Source organism: Lissotriton helveticus, chromosome 1_1, assembly GCF_964261635.1.
Source record: "Lissotriton helveticus chromosome 1_1, aLisHel1.1, whole genome shotgun sequence".
NCBI classification, from domain to species: domain Eukaryota; kingdom Metazoa; phylum Chordata; class Amphibia; order Caudata; family Salamandridae; genus Lissotriton; species Lissotriton helveticus.
In genome coordinates, this window is record NC_136057.1 from 1783033305 (window position 1) to 1783051356 (window position 18052).

The window sequence follows — 18052 nt, forward strand, 5'->3', positions numbered from 1 at the left end:
TGTTTCTTGCAGCAGAATCCATAATAACGTGCTCCTTTTCCAAAGGTGTATCCTCAGAAGGCCTTTGTTCTTCAGAAAAAGCGCACTAGGCGTTTGCAAAATTAGAAGTGAAAGCTTAGTCCAGGTGGTTTGAAAATCCATCTTCCACATCCTAAGGGTAATGACGTGAGTTCAGAAGGCAGATGTGCCAGAACTGACACTCTTTTAAACCCCCCAAATGCCTAGACTTTGCCCAAACTGGGACAAATGTCTATTGCCACTCTGTTCTATTGCAGAAAAACCTTCCTAGAGTCATTAGCTATGATACTGACAGCAACCAAATAGGGTCCAATTGATGCCCCTTTGGCACCTATTTTGTAGTGGTAGGACTTCATGTGAATTTGCGCGCAAGAAACCATGTTTGCAGACGTGAAACCCTATGGTTTCCCCTATGCTCGACCCTTGATCACTTCTTTCTTGCTGCTGGACTGATGTCTGATTTCTCATAGGAAGAACCTTTGTGACCAGACATCAAGTTACTTGTATCCATACAGTCAAATTTATTGACTGGGGAGAATTGGGGTAGACGGTTGGCGGAGGTACATAAGGCTAGACCTCCTTGCGAGCTTGGAGTGAGAGGTTCACTGACTGTCCCACCACTCAAGGTTTTCCAGCATGGTCTTATACTAGTGGTTCTGCCTTTTTATGACGAGCAGCAGATCAGGGTTAATATGCATGTGTGTTAGCTGCATGAACTTACCTGTATTTTCAACCAGAAATGTCACCTAGGAAGTCGCCCACGATCCAGGTTGTGAAACAAAGGCATTTTTGTTTGTTCATGGGACAAGCAAAAGAACACCAGCAACATTCATCACAGAAAAGACAACAAGAGTATTTTGTTATTGTGGTAAATGCAAAAGACATGGCATTGGTTGTTCAGGCAGAATTGTTTGCTCAAGAGTGACAGAGGCACAGCTATTTGAGGTGATATTTCAAATGTTTTAGATGTTGAAAGAGCAGGGAAAGGTGACAACTGGAAGCATAGGGAATTTTCAGATATTTGCATGAGCATAATGCAACTAGAAGAATACTCTGTTTCCATTGTGCCTAAAACGAGTCAAGTTCAAGAAGTCTTTATTCGATTAGTTCATCATAAAAGACATAAAAGACATAAAATACAGTATATACATATAAAACCTATAAAACAAGTATTAAATCATTTATAACTAATCAGCTTCTTGTACAAATATAAGAAGTTTTTACAAAGGGACTCTGATACAACCATAGGTCAGCAGGTTACAGAAAACTATACAGTCACCATTTGGTTATATTTAATAAGCCTACATCTAAGCGCCCAGGCCCACCCAAGGAATTTAGCAACCCCCACAACAATAAGGCACTCCAAGTTGGTTTTTAACAGTCTAGTAGCTTCCACAGACGATCTTGTACCTAAGTGTCTACAAACCGGTCTTAGCCATTTAGCTCTGGGGGCAGAATATAGAGGGCACACATACAAAAAGTGATTCAGACTTTCCCCGGTACCTTGACACCTGGGACAACACCCCGACCTTTCTGTTCCCCACTTTTTGGTAAACTCCCCAATGGGAAGCGAACCGCATCTGAATTGAAAAAATAATTTGCGGTCCAGGGGTTTAGATATGGTATCCCAGTACCATTCAAGCTTGGGCGCATCCTTGTGTACAATAAACAGTCCAGTGAGGTTGCTTGAGCTCGTTTTCAGGTACATGTTATGAGTCACCTAAAACGAGTCTCTAAACCGTTCCCAATAGATGATGTTGAAGACCTCTTTTCCATAAGGTTGTTATCTGTACACATTACCTCTGTAGGAGTAGTTGGGCCTTCCCTTTCACTGCATCTCCAGCATGGGGCGGTGGTTTAACGGTACAAATTCTTTAGCCTTCATAAACTTTTGTTGGGAGGCAACCTGCTAGTAGCCGCTTCCTTGTTAGGTGGTTGCAAAACCCAAAGTGTGATTTGGGCGAATTTTAGCCCGTCATGGTGTGTGACTTTAAAACATTCATGGAATGTAAAAGCAATATCTGATAGAGACATCAAGCTGCAGATTCCTTAACAATATCCTCCAGATACCAGCCTGGATCAGGAGATTTTTCAGCAGTACCTCTGCGCGCCAGGGGACGGCGTTGCATGGCTCCGCTCTGACGTCGTCCATGGATATGACGTCAGTGGAGCCATGTAAGTCCCTCCCGGCGCGCTGGCGTCAGTTTTCTTCTTTTCCGCGCTGCAACTTGGATCCAGGAGAAGCGGTTCCTCTGGCCTGTTTTTTGTTTTTGGCCTCACTGGCGCCTTTTTGCATCTGGCAACAGTGTGTCGATGCCTTCGGGCTTTAAATCGTGTGGTTCCTGTATACAGCAGATGTCTGCTACGGATCCGCACGCAATTTGTATGTGGTGCTTAGGCGAGCACCATGACTGCGGGAACGTAACATGAAATTGTTGTCGCCCGGATGTCCATTACAGAGTACAGGTGCCGTCAGTCTCCCTCTCCAGCTGGGGCTCCAGTTCGGGACAGGTCGCGGAGGATGTTGCTCGCCTTCCTCAGGTAAGCAGAACAGGAAGTCACGGGAACCGTCTGCCTCACTTAGTCGTGACGTCGTGCCAGTCGTTCCCGGTCTTTACCGGACACGGTCCCTCAGCAGCGACCCCCACCTACCCACCATTTCCCGGTGTTGGGGTGACTAGGACCTAGATGGAAGCCTATTACCGGCTTTGCGGGCCATCTTTGGGCCGACCCTGCTCCCTGGCACGCCTTTAGGTCCCACAGAGGTGGTAGGGGCTCAGATTGAGCGTTCGCCGGCGGGTTTGCCCTCGGCACCAATCGTGTGCCCTTACTCTGGCTACGGAGTCACGATGACGTCCGGAGTCGGCGGACAGCCCAGTTGGGCTTCCTGGAATGACGTCTGCTGCGATTGCAGCAGGGGACTTGTCTCCGAGTCGACGCCGTCCCACACCACAGTCTCCCATCACGGTAGATGCCGAGTCGTCACTGCCCCCATGCCGATGGATGGAGCCTCCTCCTACGCTTTTCGATGCAGTGCCGTCTCGATGTCATTCGATGCCAGAGATGTCCTTTACTACTACTTTTCAAATGGATGATGAGGCCCCTGCGGGTTCATCCCCACCCCGCGTTGCATAAGCGTTGTTCGGAACATATTGATGAGGAGCAATTGCAGGTCCTTGGAGGTCCTCAGACTGAAGGGCCTTTCATTTTTGGTGGACGTATTAGCCTGCAACCGTTCCCTAAGTATGATTTGCTGTCGCCTCCTAGAATGGCTGCGGAGGCTAGTGCTGCGTTTGCAACAGTTGTTTGCACAGCTGCTAACATTTTACAGTTACCGCCTTCTAGCACTCTGCCCTTCAATCCCTTGTTAGATTGGCACCACCAGGGCAACACTGATGTCGAGCGCTTCCTACCTTTTGGTGAGTCGTTGTATGACATCCTTCTAGGGACCTGGGCGAGGCCCTACCTGGGGGACCCGGTGGAACGTGCTATTGCACATCGTCACCGCCTTGCTTCAGATGATCCAGTATGTTTGTCCTTACACCCTAGGGCTCAAGGGCTAGTTGTCCTTACAGCCTCAGCTTTGAGGCCATTGTCCTCTCCGATGCTTCCACCCACTAGGAAATCTTGTTGGTTGGAGACATGTTGTCTGCAAATGTTTGCGTCCACGAGCTCAGCCCTCCGGTCCTTGAACACATCCTGTGTGTTTGCATGGGCTACTTTCACCCTCTGGGACTCTGTTGAGCGCTTCCTTCCCTCCCTTTCGGAAGGCTCTTGGGCTGACCTGACTCGGATACTTCAGGATGGTTGTGAGCTGGCAAAATTCCTGAAAATGTTCAGTAGCGTCTGCTGGACTTGCCCTTTGATGGGACACATCTTTTTGACAGTCATGCGGACTCATCGGTTCAACGTCTCATGTTTGCTTTTCAGTGAGTGGCATTCTTTCTAGTCCCTTGTTGCGGACTTCTTGTTTTATTTTGCATTGGTTGCATATTGCCACTACACTTCTCTGGTGTCAGTCTCTGGGTTCAATCGTTTATTTCCCAGACGGATTGTAGAGCTACGCAGCTGTTTGTCATTTACAATTCCTCTATATAAGAGCTTGTCTCGAAGGGTTTCCTTGCATTTTAGAGGGATGCAACATACCCTAGATGGGGTATTCGTTGGTTATTGTATAGCCATTCTAACTTGTCACAGGAGAGGTCTTCCTGAGTGGTGTGAGTACAAGGCTCCAGGAAATGTTATGCCTGGGTGGTGGTGCAGGTCCTTACTGAGGATCTGGCGAGGTCCTCTTAGGATTGTTATCTCCTATCTGGGGAGTTTTTCTATAGTTCATGCTGTAGACTTATAGCAATATGTTTTTTGCATCTTCATGCTTCACCTGCTGTTGTAGGTTTTCTCCTCTGGATAAGTCCACAAGAGTAGCGTAGCTCTCTTCGGGGGCTTACATGTTCGTACTTTACGATTGGTCTTTAGTTCCCTCCTGCCTCTGAGGTTGCAGACCTCTCCAGAATATTGTTGGGTTTGAGCCACGCTTTGCTCATCCCGGCGTGTTCATGTATGCCACTTTTCTTGCCATGGCTGTCTTCAAGTGTTTTGCTGTGTTTCCAACATTTTGCCTATGTTAGGCGTCTTTGTCGTCAGCCCTTGTCTGCCTCTTGTGCGCGTGTAGTTTTGTTCCACTTCAGAGGCAGTTTCTTTTCCGTATCCAGTTCTGGCATGGTATGTTACCTAACACTGGGCACGTTCACTGGTACGGGGTACCTGCTGGTCCAACTTGCGCCACAGCGTTGGCTGTGTTTGATTCTGGTGGTATTGTCGACTCTTTACCCTTTGGTGCTAGCAAGTGCTTCTGTCCTGGGTCTTCCCTCAGGTGTCCGACCTGTCTGGTTTCCTCCTTGTCTGTTGTGGGCTCTGCGCCAGACGTGTTGTTGGTGCACATTGTCTTGGGCCTCACTCTTCAAATGCACTTCCCAAGCCCGGGGCTCAGGTTCGCTCTGCTCTTTGCACTAATAATATATGGATATATAAATATAATGGTGTATATACACTGCAAGAGTGCACACATTCTATGTTTTTCCTCGTTGCAGTATCTTGGGTCTCTCTCTTTTATGTATGGTTGGTCAGTATGACTACCTGATGATACCTTCTGTGTTTTGTCTTTTTGCCGACGCAATGGTGCTGTCGATTCTGTTTCATAGGCTCTTGCATTTGTGTTGGGTGACTCCACGGTTCATACAGTCTGCCTATGTGTATCCATACAATCCACATACACGTATCTCCTTGTAGTTCTGGTTTTCTATGTCTCTGCATCGATGACATCTGTCTCTATGCATGTCCATCTTGGCATCCACTATTGTGTATGCTCATTTTGTACGATATGACTCGATCATACTGTTTTGTCCTTTCTCTGGAACATTCTTTTTTGCAGGTCCATGGATCATGTGCACAGTTCTGCTTCTTGTTCTTATTGCAGAAGCTTGTGTATTTCTTCCATTGGGCACTGGCCATTTTGGTTTCTAGGATTTTCCCCTCACTTCTTCCTGGGAGGTAACTTGCTCAAACTATCCTCTGCCGGACTGTGGTGCCATTGCCTTTTCTTGTTAATGCTCCTTTTACAGAGCTTGATGTTCTGGTGTCAGCCACGCTTACACTTGCTGTCCCCACCTGTTTTGGTCCAGTCTTCTTGGCGGATTGGTTCTCTTTTAGAACCTGGTGGGGTTTGTCACAGACCCTCCTCCACAAGTGTCCCCACCTGCTTTGGTCCAGTCTTCTTGGCGGATTGGTTCTCTTTTAGAACCTGGTGGGGTTTGTCACAGACCCTCCCCCAATGAGGTATAGCTTTGGTATCTATTCTATATTAAGGAATTTTGCGGGTAGATATCTCTATCAGACGAACAGGTTACTCACATTTGATAACGAGGTATCCGGTAGAGACACAGTCTAGCCACAGATTCCTTAACGACGACCCATCCTCCCCGCTCTGCGAGGACCTTTTCCGGTTGGGTTCTTAGCCACTGGTCTTTCTGCCGGTGATCTCTGCCTTAATGCGTGTTTCTCTTCTTCACATCCTTCACCAGGTCAGGATGTCTTTTCTGTTCCACCTGTTGCTTCTCCACCCATTCTCGCTCTTGCACCCTGGTTTCTTTTCCAGTGTGGAGGTTGGTCATGGCCTTCTCTCCTCCCTCTTCCCCTTTATCCTTCAGTTTAGGGCCTATTTGACTCTGATGCAGTAAATTGCTCATATTTAGTGCGTGTGATTGCACATTCTCTGTTGTTGCCGAAATGTTGTCACTTGCCATAACTTCATGTTGCTGAAGTCTTGTTATTATTGACTTTCATGACATTCATGTGGTGGCAGACTGCTTGTCGTTTCCCTAACATTCATTTGCTTTTGTTATATAGGAAAGTATCGTTCTTTGTTTATGCGTGACTGTTTCTAGGATGCAAGTACTCTGCTCCCGCCCTTCAGTCACTTACGTTATGTAGTGTTTTTCTGTACAATGCTGAGTGATGTTTCTCTTCATTTTATTCAGTTTTAGTGTTGGCTCCGCGTTGTTGCGCGGAAAATATTCTCTGTAGAAAACGGACAACCGCGCGTCTGGAGGGACTTGTATGGCTCCACTAACGTCATATTCGTGGTCGACGTCAGTGCGGAGCCATGCAACGCCATCCCCTGGCGCGCAGAACTACTGCTGAAAAATCTCCGGATCCAGACTGGCACCTGTGGGTTATTCTAAGTTTAGGAATCTGTGGCTGGACTGTGTCTCTACCAGATGCATCGTTACAGTAGGTAAGTAACTTGTTCTTTAATCTGGCCCACAACAAATAGGTCCCGTAAGATGTGACAGCCCTTTATCGCCACCCCACAGAACACTCTCCTTCTGAGCCGATGAGAAGTGCGGCTTATAATATATGGTGAGACTTTCTCACAGACCTATTCTATCCCAGATATTAGTTTGAGTGATATCGGAATATATCGATTTTGGTGGTTAACTTCAGTTCAGACATAGACCAGGCGTGGGTCCCTTGCTCACTTTGCCTCTGGATTCAAGTTAGCCTGGCTGTTAGCCCCAGTAAAGAATTGGCTTGGTAGTTTGGTCTGCCCTGTTCCCATGATGCACTGGGCCAGGGTCAGACTAATTTGCATGTAGCCAGGTTCTGAGCTGGGATGGTGCAGTGAGCTAAAGAACGGTGATGGATCAAGCCCTGATCTTTTGACTGGGTAGGAGTGTTCTGCTTAATTCAGATACTCTGTCCATCACCACCCCCTTTTATAAATCGTTTTGGCCACCACAAGTGTGGAAGGGTATGCTCAGATGTGAGTCCCTTGCTCACTGCACCATCAGGATTCAAGCAAGCCGGGCCGAAGACGGCTGTAATGCCAGAAACCGGTCCCCGGAAGCTTGTTTCCTTTCCAGTAAAGAATTGGCTTGGTAGTTTGGTCTGCCCTGTTCCCATGATGCACTGGGCCAGGGTCAGACTAATTTGCATGTAGCCAGGTTCTGAGCTGGGATGGTGCAGTGAGCTAAAGAACGGTGATGGATCAAGCCCTGATCTTTTGACTGGGTAGGAGTGTTCTGCTTAATTCAGATACTCTGTCCATCACCACCCCCTTTATAAATCGTGTTAGCCCCAAACCAGTCCCAGGATGCTTGTTTCCGGTCCAGGGAAGACATAGCTTGGCAGTTTGGCCTGGACTGTTCCCATGAGGCATAGGGTCAAGACTGATTTGCATATAGCAGTCTCTGAACTGGGGTGGCGAAGTGAGCAAAAGAATGATGATGAATTCAACCCAGATCTGTGACTGGTCCATCATCTCCTTGTGTTTGGATTGAGTAGCAAGTCCATTCCCCCTTGAGCTTCCTCTGAAGTCGTGGATTTCATTTTGGCGGCCAGGTGCCTTTCAATAAAATTTGTGTATGCAGGGTGCTGGGATAAATTTGTGGCTCGTTGCAGGCGAAACTGTCAGATGTGTTAGCTTTGTTTTTGGCCCATTAAGTTCTTTCTCTGTGTATAGTTAAGTATTGCTGGTCAGCCCTTTTGACTTTTTTAAGTTTGCCAGACCAACTGCCCTTGTCCAAATCATCAGTTGTGTTGCATTTTCTGAAAGGTTTACAGCATATGTTCCACCTAAGTCTTTTGATGCCCCAATGAAACCTAAATCTGATTTTCACTTTTCTGATGTGTACCCCTGTTGAGCCAGTGCAGTTTTCCATTGCGTTTGTTCATCTTAAAAATTGCTTTCAGAGTAACCATAACGTCTACAGGCTTGTTGAGTGAACTTCAGGCCCTTACGGTCCAGCTTCCCTATACCATCTTTTTTTGGACAAACAATGTAGGAAGGTAGATCCCTGACTATGGTTGCCCCCAACTTTTTGCCTGGTGTTTTGCTGGTTTTCTGACTTAGTTGACCTGGGACCCTGCTATTCAGGGCCCCAGGCCTACTGCTCTCTCTGTAAAATGGATTCCATGTACCTTAGGTACATATCTAAATTGGATACTGAGTCACCTTATCAGTCCCTGTACAGTGTACCTTAGGTACCCAGGGCATAGGTGTACCCAGGGCCTACCAGGGGCTGCAGCATGTATTATGCCACCCCTGGCTGTCCATCCAAATCTGACACAACTGGCTGCTTGACAGCTGGGGCAAGGTGGTGTAATCACCCTTTGCTTTAGATATAGTATACCTATATCTAACCCTAAAAATTGACACACAGATCTCCTATCAGTCACTCCTATGGCAGGCCTTAACAATCCTGAAGGCAGAGTGCTTGGAATCGTGTGAGATGGTGCTCTGGCATGAGCTGAGCCGGTCTGCGGCTTTCGGGATCCATCCCTTAGCCGTTTCCATGATATCGCATACCATATACTCTTAAGTGCATTATAATCCTCGCGGTTATATGCCAACTCTGGTATCGCTTTATCAAAACATGTCGAGTAAGGTGTCATACGAATTGGAATACTAACCCCTCGCCAATTCTGGCGACGGGGTTAGCATTCCACCCTTCTAGAGGGACACGACATGTATGTAACCCCTAACCCCGGTTAAAGTCAGACAGAGCCTTAGCATCCACAAAATGGATGCTGCCACCGAGACACAAGTCTGCCCTCCTGCTGCTGGGAGTCCTCCCAGAGCAGGAGGCAAGGACAAAGGGTTTCCTGCCAGGGGCGGTGCCAGCACCGTCCCAGACAGGGTTTTGTGTATTCCAGGTAGGCAGGGCTACAGAGGAAGGTGACTGCAAGTGGCACCCCGGTGCTCACTGTGCATAGGCCGGCTGAATCCAGTTCCAGGGGCACTCCAGCCCCTGGCCTGGGGAAAGCCCGCCAAGGAAGTGGGTGTAACCACCCCCCTCCTGGTCCCACCCCTAGGGCAGGACTTAGTCGCGTGCCAGCCCCCTTTTCCCAGATAAAGGTAGGGACTGGCCCCCTTCCAAATCAGATCATCTTTGGAATCAAGATACCACTTTCCACGAAAGGACTTCACGATTTCTTCCTCAAGATTCTCCCTTGTGGCTAAGGAGTAGCCACCCTGCATCCGCAGGCACCATCCAAGAACACTGCGGTCTGCTGCACGTCCTTCCTCCGGAATCCGACTGCCCAGCTCGACGAGACCCGGCTTCCCTGGCACCTCTGACCTCTACCCACCTCTACAGCACAGCTGAGAACCGTGGGTGCGACGAGACCTCGAGGGACCGGCCATCGCCAAGACTGCACGACTTCTGCACAGCAAGCCCACCGAGTAATTTCCTGGTGAGTGCTTTGGGGTCCGAGAAGCCCCCACCCTGAGCAGCTCCAGCACCGAAGAGCAGCCCCCCAGCATCTCCACGATCGGCGTGGGGCCCTTCTGCTTTTTGCTGCTCACCGCGTTGTTTGGCTACTAGCCCGCTGGCTTGTGGCCTTCCGAACGACGCCCGACGACAATACTGCTGCTAGTCTGGTTGCTCCAGACTGGCCCTTGCTTCCCTCCATCGGAGAAGTACCCTGGACCCTCCTGGTCCGGCTAAGACGCCATTTTAGGTCCACCGCGTGGGCCTTGCATTTGCCAAGACTTGTTGCCCAATCCTGGGTCCAGCGACGTCGACAGCAAGAACCTTCGTGGGACAGCTCGCACCTCCATCCTGGTCGCCGACAACGCCTCCTGGTCCGAGAGACTGCAGAGCCCAAGGGGTAATGTGATGGTAAAACAGCTGGCTTAACACGCCCTCTAGAGTCTTAGCCTTAGACTGCTCGTATCCATGCTACTAGGATAGCTGGTCTATAAGGTTGACTTACAACCAATCATCAATAAGGGTTGTTTGGACTGATATATAGTGATCACTAGAATAGTGAACACTGCACATCAGGCCAACTTCTCACAAACAGATGTTAAGGAATCAAGCTACTTTCCTTCCAAAGGTGTTGATGCCTTTTTGTCTTGGACAAGCTATCACCCTTCCGACCTTATTTGTCCCGACTCATCCCTTGAAAGAGGAAGAAATATTCCTTTGTTTGGAACCCAAAGGGCACTTCCGTTGTACATTGATTGCGCTCCGGAACATCGAGTGGATGATCAGCTCTTTGTGGGGATTTCTACGTTGAAGAAATGGACCATCTACCGCTGGATAGTCCTTTGCAATAAAATCTGCTACGGACTGGCTAAGAAGCAGACTCCAGATGTCTAAGGGCTCACTCCTCTAGGAACCAAGGTTGCTACCACTCAGTTGGCATGGGGAGTGCTGGCCTGGCATCTACATGGGCATCAGTGCCCTTGTTAATGAGGTACTAGTAGCTCAACAGCCATGACATTTTGCCCGCTTGGTCCTGCAAGACTTTTTAGTCTGAGCCATACCACAGACCCATGATCTTGACAGGTACAGCTTTGGTATCTGTTCACAAGGTGATGAATCTCTGGTTAGAAGCAGCTATCAGAAGAACCAGTTACTTAGGATGTGGATAAGTACACAAGATGAGGAATCTTTAGTCGGATTATCTACCAGAAAAAACTTTACCAAAAGTAAATAACTTGTTTTTCATGGTCCTTTTCAGTTAGACTAAATGCTACTCCCAGGTCATTCTTGCAAAAAACATGGCTTCCCCTGCTGTGCGGTTTTGTGTATTCCTAAAATTTGAGTAGATGGTAGTATATTTCCTACTAAATTGATCTGCACTCAGTAAGTGAGTTCTTGGAGGAAAATAATATCCCGATCTTGCTGTCGAAGAGAACTCCAGACTCAGGTTTGTTTATTGGGAAACTTTGTCCCTTACATTTAAAGAGCTTTTGCTGCCCTTTAATAAGTGCCTCTCTTGCTTCTGTAATGATGCCTATCTTGCAGCCCTCTAATTAACGCTGATCAACACCCTTCTCTTGCTGCCTATTAGTGCCTTTCATATTCTTATGAGGACCTCTTGTGCTCCTTGTGCCTCCCGAAGTGCTCCTCTTGTGCTGCTCCCCAACATGCACATCTTGTGCTGTTCTCTGCCAACAGCTTAGCCTCTGGCTTGTTTGGTGCCAATTAAGTAATCCTTTAATTTTTGTAAAAAAGTTTATGAAAGCAACGGATGCCCGGGCTTCAATTTGTTGTGTAGCCTGCACTTTCCAAACATTAACTAATATTCTCTTCTTCTTCGTCTTTAGATCTGGCTCAGCTGCGAAGGAAGTTTGAGGAAGACAAGGAGAAGATCGCCATAATGCGGGCTCAGAGGAAGTTCCGGCCTTTCTGAGCTGCTGTGCAGCCATGAACATTGGGTTGAAGGGGCTTTGGGACTTTACATGGGGGAGGAGTAGGAAACTTCCAATAAATACTTTTTCAACAAAACAAAAAAACATTTAATTAAAAAAAAGTTCACTTTTCTCAGATCTCTTGGATGGATTGTTACCACGACTGCACTCTACACACAGCCCTTTTATGTTCACCCTCCTGGTACCGTTGCCCACTTGTCTACACCAGGCGGCTTTCTGTTCTCTTTCTTGTTTTTGCTGCTAGGGAGGCTGTACCATATAGTCGCTGATCACACTTAGATTTCTGTAACACTGACCAGGCACTGCCAGAAGAAGTGCACACTGTGTGGGCTGGACAGGGGAAAGTTCACACTGCTCTGGTACTTTTGCATTGACCAGGCACTGCTGAAGAAATATGGCATAAGACATGGTAGCACCTACCTGGTAGCACTAACTGGATACTGCTCAAGGAAGAACACTCTGTTGAGGTCCTCGAGCACATATGAGCCACTGATCGAGGAAGCTTGTGCTGTAGTCTATGGTTACTGCTGAGTGAGCTTCCTCCACTCTTGCTAGGAATGTACCATTGGGCTTCAGTAGTGCTTGAAAAGTGTGCTAGGACCCAGTCATGCAAGGTTCCATCCCCTCTGCCCCAAGGCTCAAGAGCAAACTCCTTTCTGAATCTGGGATTGGAGGCAGCACCTGTCATTTTAGCCACAAATGTTGCTGTTGCTTGTTTTTAGGTTTGGCCTGACATCACAGCTGTCAGTAACCTTTTATGTTTTTAAAGCAACTTTTATTGCGGGTACAAGGCATAGTGCAATGCAACAATTTACATGCTTGAGTAGAAGTACAGTTGGCATTTAAAACGGTCACAAAGCCAGAGTACTGGCACCCATGCGTTGTAGTGTCATTTATTCAATGGGGAGATGAAGATAAGTATAGGCAACCTATCTACCACAGAAGGACTAGACTCCACCCTCTGCCCCCTGGAAACGTACCGATACAACATTTTCAAATATCTAGGACATTGGTATCTTAAATTCAGTTCATGATGTTTGGACTTCGATAGCCATGTATTTTGCTGTACCTTGTTTTTAGATTTGGCTTGACAGCACAGTTGTCGCAAACCTTTTTTCAAAAATTATTAAAAAAATAAAAAACACGTTTGTTGCCTGGTACAAAACATAGCGCAGTGAAACAATTTACAAGCCGAGTATATAAATTCAGTTGGCATTTTAAACAGGCACAAAAACTGAAATCTGGTTTAGGGATGTATTCCAGATCGCAGAGGGCCTGGGTTATAAGGCAGAATATCGGTGCGCATGCATTGTATTGTCAATAATTGGGGAGATGAAAATGAGTCCGGACAATCTATCAACCAGAGAAGGACTAGACCTCACCCACCAAAACAGCATTTTCAAACTTAGCATCAAAGTTCAGTTCCATGTTGATGGAGGGTGGGGGGGTGAGTCTTTTGTTCTCGTATTTTCGCTAACACTCGAACGCCTTGGTCAAAAACATCCCTGTTAGCACTGTTACCCATCTATAATTCTGTGTGTTAGTCAATATGCATTTAAGGGTGGACTGGTATTACTGGATATTAAAGCCTGCAGACAAGTATTTTGTTACATAGAAAGCCATGTATTACTGTAGTAGGTAAGGGTTTTGGTGTTGGTTACCCCCTCTAACAAATGGCGATAGAAGACTAGCACTGTGATAATCCTTTTTAGGTTCTGTTGAGAGAGATTATTTTGCTTTGCCAACTGGGTTTTGGATGTATTTGTAATTTTTTGTCTCAATGCCTAATGGTTGCAGTTGTGGGAAAGCTTACACATCATACAGTAGGCATGAGTTGGTAATGGGCACAATCCACAGATTGTCTATCAGGCTATAGGCCTGATTGGTTCACTGGGAAAAGTTATGTCCAATGTTGTAGGTTTGATTTGTTTAGTAAGAAAAGTTATGACCAAGGTAGTAGGCCAACCTTATTTATTGTGAGAATTGTTTGTTGAAGTCAACAGGCATCCAACTGAAGATTGTTATCTCTGTTACAGGTCGTAGGCAAGTATTTTGGGTGGGGGGGATGAAGATTGCGGGTGAAGGTTGCCAGTTTAAGCACACTTCAGTATGCCTGTGTTGTTATGGTATCAAGCTAACGGTAAAGTCTTGTAGGGCTTATTGGTTCATTGAGAGAGGTTCTGTCCGATTCCATAGGTTTCAGTGGTTTATTATGAAAAGGTATGAAAAAAGCCAGTATGCCTGACTTAATGTGAAAATCGTGTGCTACAGGCAAAAGGAATTTAAGGTAGATTACTACACTGCAAAAGCCTGTAGGCAGGTATTTTGTTACATTGAATTTTGTAGAGTACCGTTGTACGCCAGGGTTTTGGTGTTGATGACTCACTTAGACTGGGACAATAGAATATTTGCACTGTATTAGTTTATATTTTTTTGACCACTGTCTTATTGTACATATTAGTATTTTTTAATGGTATATCCGATGGGTGCCTTGTTAGACCGCGTATGCTCAGCACAGGTCTAAGTTGGTTTTGGTGACAAGTCTACAGTGCTGATTGTTCATTGAGAAGAGTTATTTGAGACAATATGTCCGATCCGTTTGTCATGAAAAGTTCTGACAAAAGCATGCTTTATTTATTAGGAAATACATATGTTAAAGCCAACAGACCTTCATGGGTGGATTGTTAATAAACTGTTTCAAAGCCTGCTGACCTGTGTTTTGTTACATGAAATGTCACAGATTATCTTTGTAGACCACGATTTTGGAGATGATAGTTCCCTTTGACCATCCCTACGGATAGACGTTTTCCACTGTATTCGTTTTTGCTAGACTTTTTTCATAAGGCCTCACAGTCTAGGTGGTCTCCTAAGATCTTGATATTTAAAAAATAAAATCATATAGGTGCGTTCTTTAGTTCAGACATCTTCTGCCATTGGTGTGTATGAGTGTCATATATATATATGCACTTTTTTCCATCCATTACAGCAAAGCACAATTTGTCAGGCCACTTCAGCCATTGACTCTAAGTGATGGCATTTATCTGATCACATGTGCCTGGAAATGAGAGTGCTTTTAATTCAAGGGCTAATATAATATGACAGACTGTTTTTCGTTTTCTATTTTTATGGGTAACCCTTTAATTTCTTTCGTTCTCTCTTTATTTTGATTTCTTGGAGCATACTACTGCTCCCCAGATAGTAATAATCAGCTACTTGGCTACTGCTCATTTCCTCTGCAGTGTGCCACATGGTCACTGTAGGAAGCTGGTTCTTTCTGTGATATATAAAAAAGTTGATATACCTTGTAAAGATCCCAAGGGGTGCCTTATGAGTGGACATGGACTTGCAATGCAATCCAAAGTGCTCTATTAGGGGATACTGTGGACGAGCAGCCTTCGGCTTAACACAGAGTGCAAGACATTTGCAAAATACATACAATGATTAATAAATGACAATACAACTCAAGAAGGAGATCCACCAATTTATAAAAATACCAAGTACCTTCATATATCATTTGGCATCAGAGAATAATCGTTCAGGTAAGTACTTAAAAATATATATATATTTTCACTTTAAAAAGTGGACACTTAGTGCAATTTCTTAGTTCTGCAATGTTATCCTATGGAAGGAAGAACAAGTTCTGTAAACAAGTACAGTACATTGGCTTACAGGACCAATCTTCAGGAGCACCAACAGTACACTACCAGTGGCACGAGGGCGACAGGGTGCAAATCAGTGTTGGGAGCCCAATGCGTTTCAATGGGGATTGGTCACTGTAAAAAGAGGCTGCAGGCTCTGGCTAGAAAGAAAGTTGGGCTGAACCAGCTAGTGGGCTCATGCCTTGCGATGCACGGGAACCGGGGGAGAGGGACACTTTTGGTCATCTTCTCCAAGGCCATGGGGGGGGGATGAATGCAGGGGTATCCTCAGGCATCCGGTTTTCCTTACAGGAGCAGTCGCGGTTGAGGGGGCCTGCATGAAGAGGCTGCAGGCAACATTGGGGTGTCCGGGAGGGGCAAAACCACGACTCGAGCTTTGGAGGGTTCGATAACCGTGTTGGCATCGGTGGCCAACTTCAACTCGGACCGGAGGCAACAGGTTTCGGTGGCTCCGGAGGCCTCCAGCTTCTCTTTGGGAGATTCTTTGGAACAGGTCCACTGTTCACTGGAGGTGGAGTCTTTTTCCAAGGCAGACTTTCCTCCCAGATTTCTGGAGTCACAGCTCCAGGACGAGTTTACTTTGGTGCCGTTTTAGATGAGAGATACAGATAGACCCGCAGGGTTGGTTCCTGGGTCAGCAGCTGCTTCTTGGGGTTTGCGTCTATTCAGTGTCCTCTTTCTTCTTACGCCATCAGGATCTGCTTCTCTTGTGCCAGGGACTGCCCTAAATACTGAATTTAGGGACGTTAGTGGCATGTAGAGTAGTCGCCAACATGCTACTGACCCTTGGGGTCATTACGACCCCTAGATGACAACTTCCTGTGTTAAGTGGGCATACCCTGTCCCAGAATTCCAAAGTATGCCATCACAAAGATGGCTACTTATGAAAAATCGTGTCCACCTCAGAGTAACCCATCTTAGGGATAGTACTAGCCTGGTGGTGGCACGCCTACGTGACTAGCTAATTTACCCACCTGTCCAGGTGCCATGGGGGCTCTGGACAGGGGGTGAGGGTTTTCTCCTGTGTGGGGAGCCGGATTCACCTTCCAAATGCGGAAGCTTCTCTGAAGCTCACTGGTCCAAGGAGGCTAATCAGCAGGCACTCCTTTGGGAGGGGGTGTTTACATCCTCTTTTGTTCTCGGTCTCCTGAGAGCAAAGGCTCTCACCCTAAAAGGTCAGAACAGCGTCCCAGGTGGCAGGCTGGAAGAAACCAGCCAGCAAGGACACCAGAGGCTGGTAGGTTTTCAGGGGGCACCTCTAAGGTGCCTCTCTGTGTGCATGTATTGGTAAATCCAACACTGGCATTAGTGTGGTAAAAAACATCTCGTATTGGTAAACCCAACACCCTAATTTCAGTGAAGCCATCATGTAGCTGGGAAACTTGTTTTTACCAGTGTCCAGCACATGTTTTAAAATGGCTTCCCTGTCCACTTGCAGTAATACCGACTGACCAGCACAGGGGCATATCTGTTCATGCAGGTATGCCATCACATGTAATATTAAGCACCCTGGCTTAGGGCTGTTAGGCCTGCTGTAGGGGTGACTTACAAATACGACATGCAGTGGTAGGGGACATGGCACACAGGGGTGTTCGACATGTCTTTTCAATTATGTCTGCACCAAGAGACACATCTGCAATGGCAGTCTTGCATGTGTTTGATGAGGAGTCCCCTAGGGTGGCCCAATTTGTGATGCAGCCCTCTTTGGTACCTCTGGTCCTAGGTACCAGGGTACCATTTACTGGGGATTTACTCTCTCTTGTTGAGTTTGTTTTATTGTGGTTGTGGAAGTAGGAGAAAGAATGGAAGCATGAGTGTTTGTGACAGAGTGCATCTAAGATGAATTATTGAACGCCTAAATGACGGAAGAGGGAAATTCATTTAAAAGGCAGATCTATTGACATTGCTAATGCTTGTTTCTAACCTAATCCAATTTATAGTATTCCTAGTTTTAGCTTCTCTATTTGCCCATGCTCTCTTCTGTCCTAAGCGATCCAAAGCCTCCATTGTAGCTGCTTTCTGGTAGACCTTTGGTCATCCCACAATATTCCCATTAGTCTCTATTTGATCATGCCTGTTTTTCTATTGCTCAAACCTTCCACCAGCCATAAAACTTGTAATCTGTACTTCCGCCTCCTGTCTCCTCAATCGAGCTAGCCGCTCCCCTCACATTCTATGAATGTTTTCTACTTATTGTGATGATGGGCTTACATCTCTTCAGAGGACTATCTCAGACACGTTCAGTTTCTGCTCCGCCACTTCAACTTTTGCATAACACCAAAATTATACTCAATTATTCCCATGTAGTGAAAAATTTAGCACGCAGCTAATTGGAACACAAACTTGCCAAGTGCCACAGAAAACGGGGCCTGTGACCTACAGTGGCCACATTTTCAATTTTGAATGACACTTTTGCTTGCTGAGACACTTTGACCTCTTATGGAATCAAGCTCCTATCTTTAACCCCCTCTCATGCCCATGACGAGGTCTGCTCGTCATGAGCCACGGTGCTCATGACGAGCTGAGCTCGTCATGGCCCGTGGAACGCTCGCACGCTGGGCTAATTCCCCTGCTGTGCTGGGCGTTCCATTAAACGGGCGTGGTTGTAACGAGCTGAGCTCGTCATGAGCACCGGAGCACCGTGGCTCATGAC

The 18052-nt window shown here is 46.6% G+C and overlaps 1 protein-coding gene across 1 annotated transcript in view; it reads left to right on the plus strand.

Moving 5' to 3' along the window:
- RRP7A (ribosomal RNA processing 7 homolog A) overlaps nucleotides 1-11847 on the plus strand; it is a 57767-nt gene extending 45920 nt beyond the window's left edge. The window contains exon 7 of the mRNA XM_078640368.1: nucleotides 11636-11847. Coding sequence (XP_078496494.1) covers nucleotides 11636-11721 — 86 coding nt within the window. The 3' untranslated portion in view covers nucleotides 11722-11847. The remainder of the gene's footprint in view (nucleotides 1-11635) is intronic.
- Nucleotides 11848-18052: the final 6205 nt, after the last annotated feature.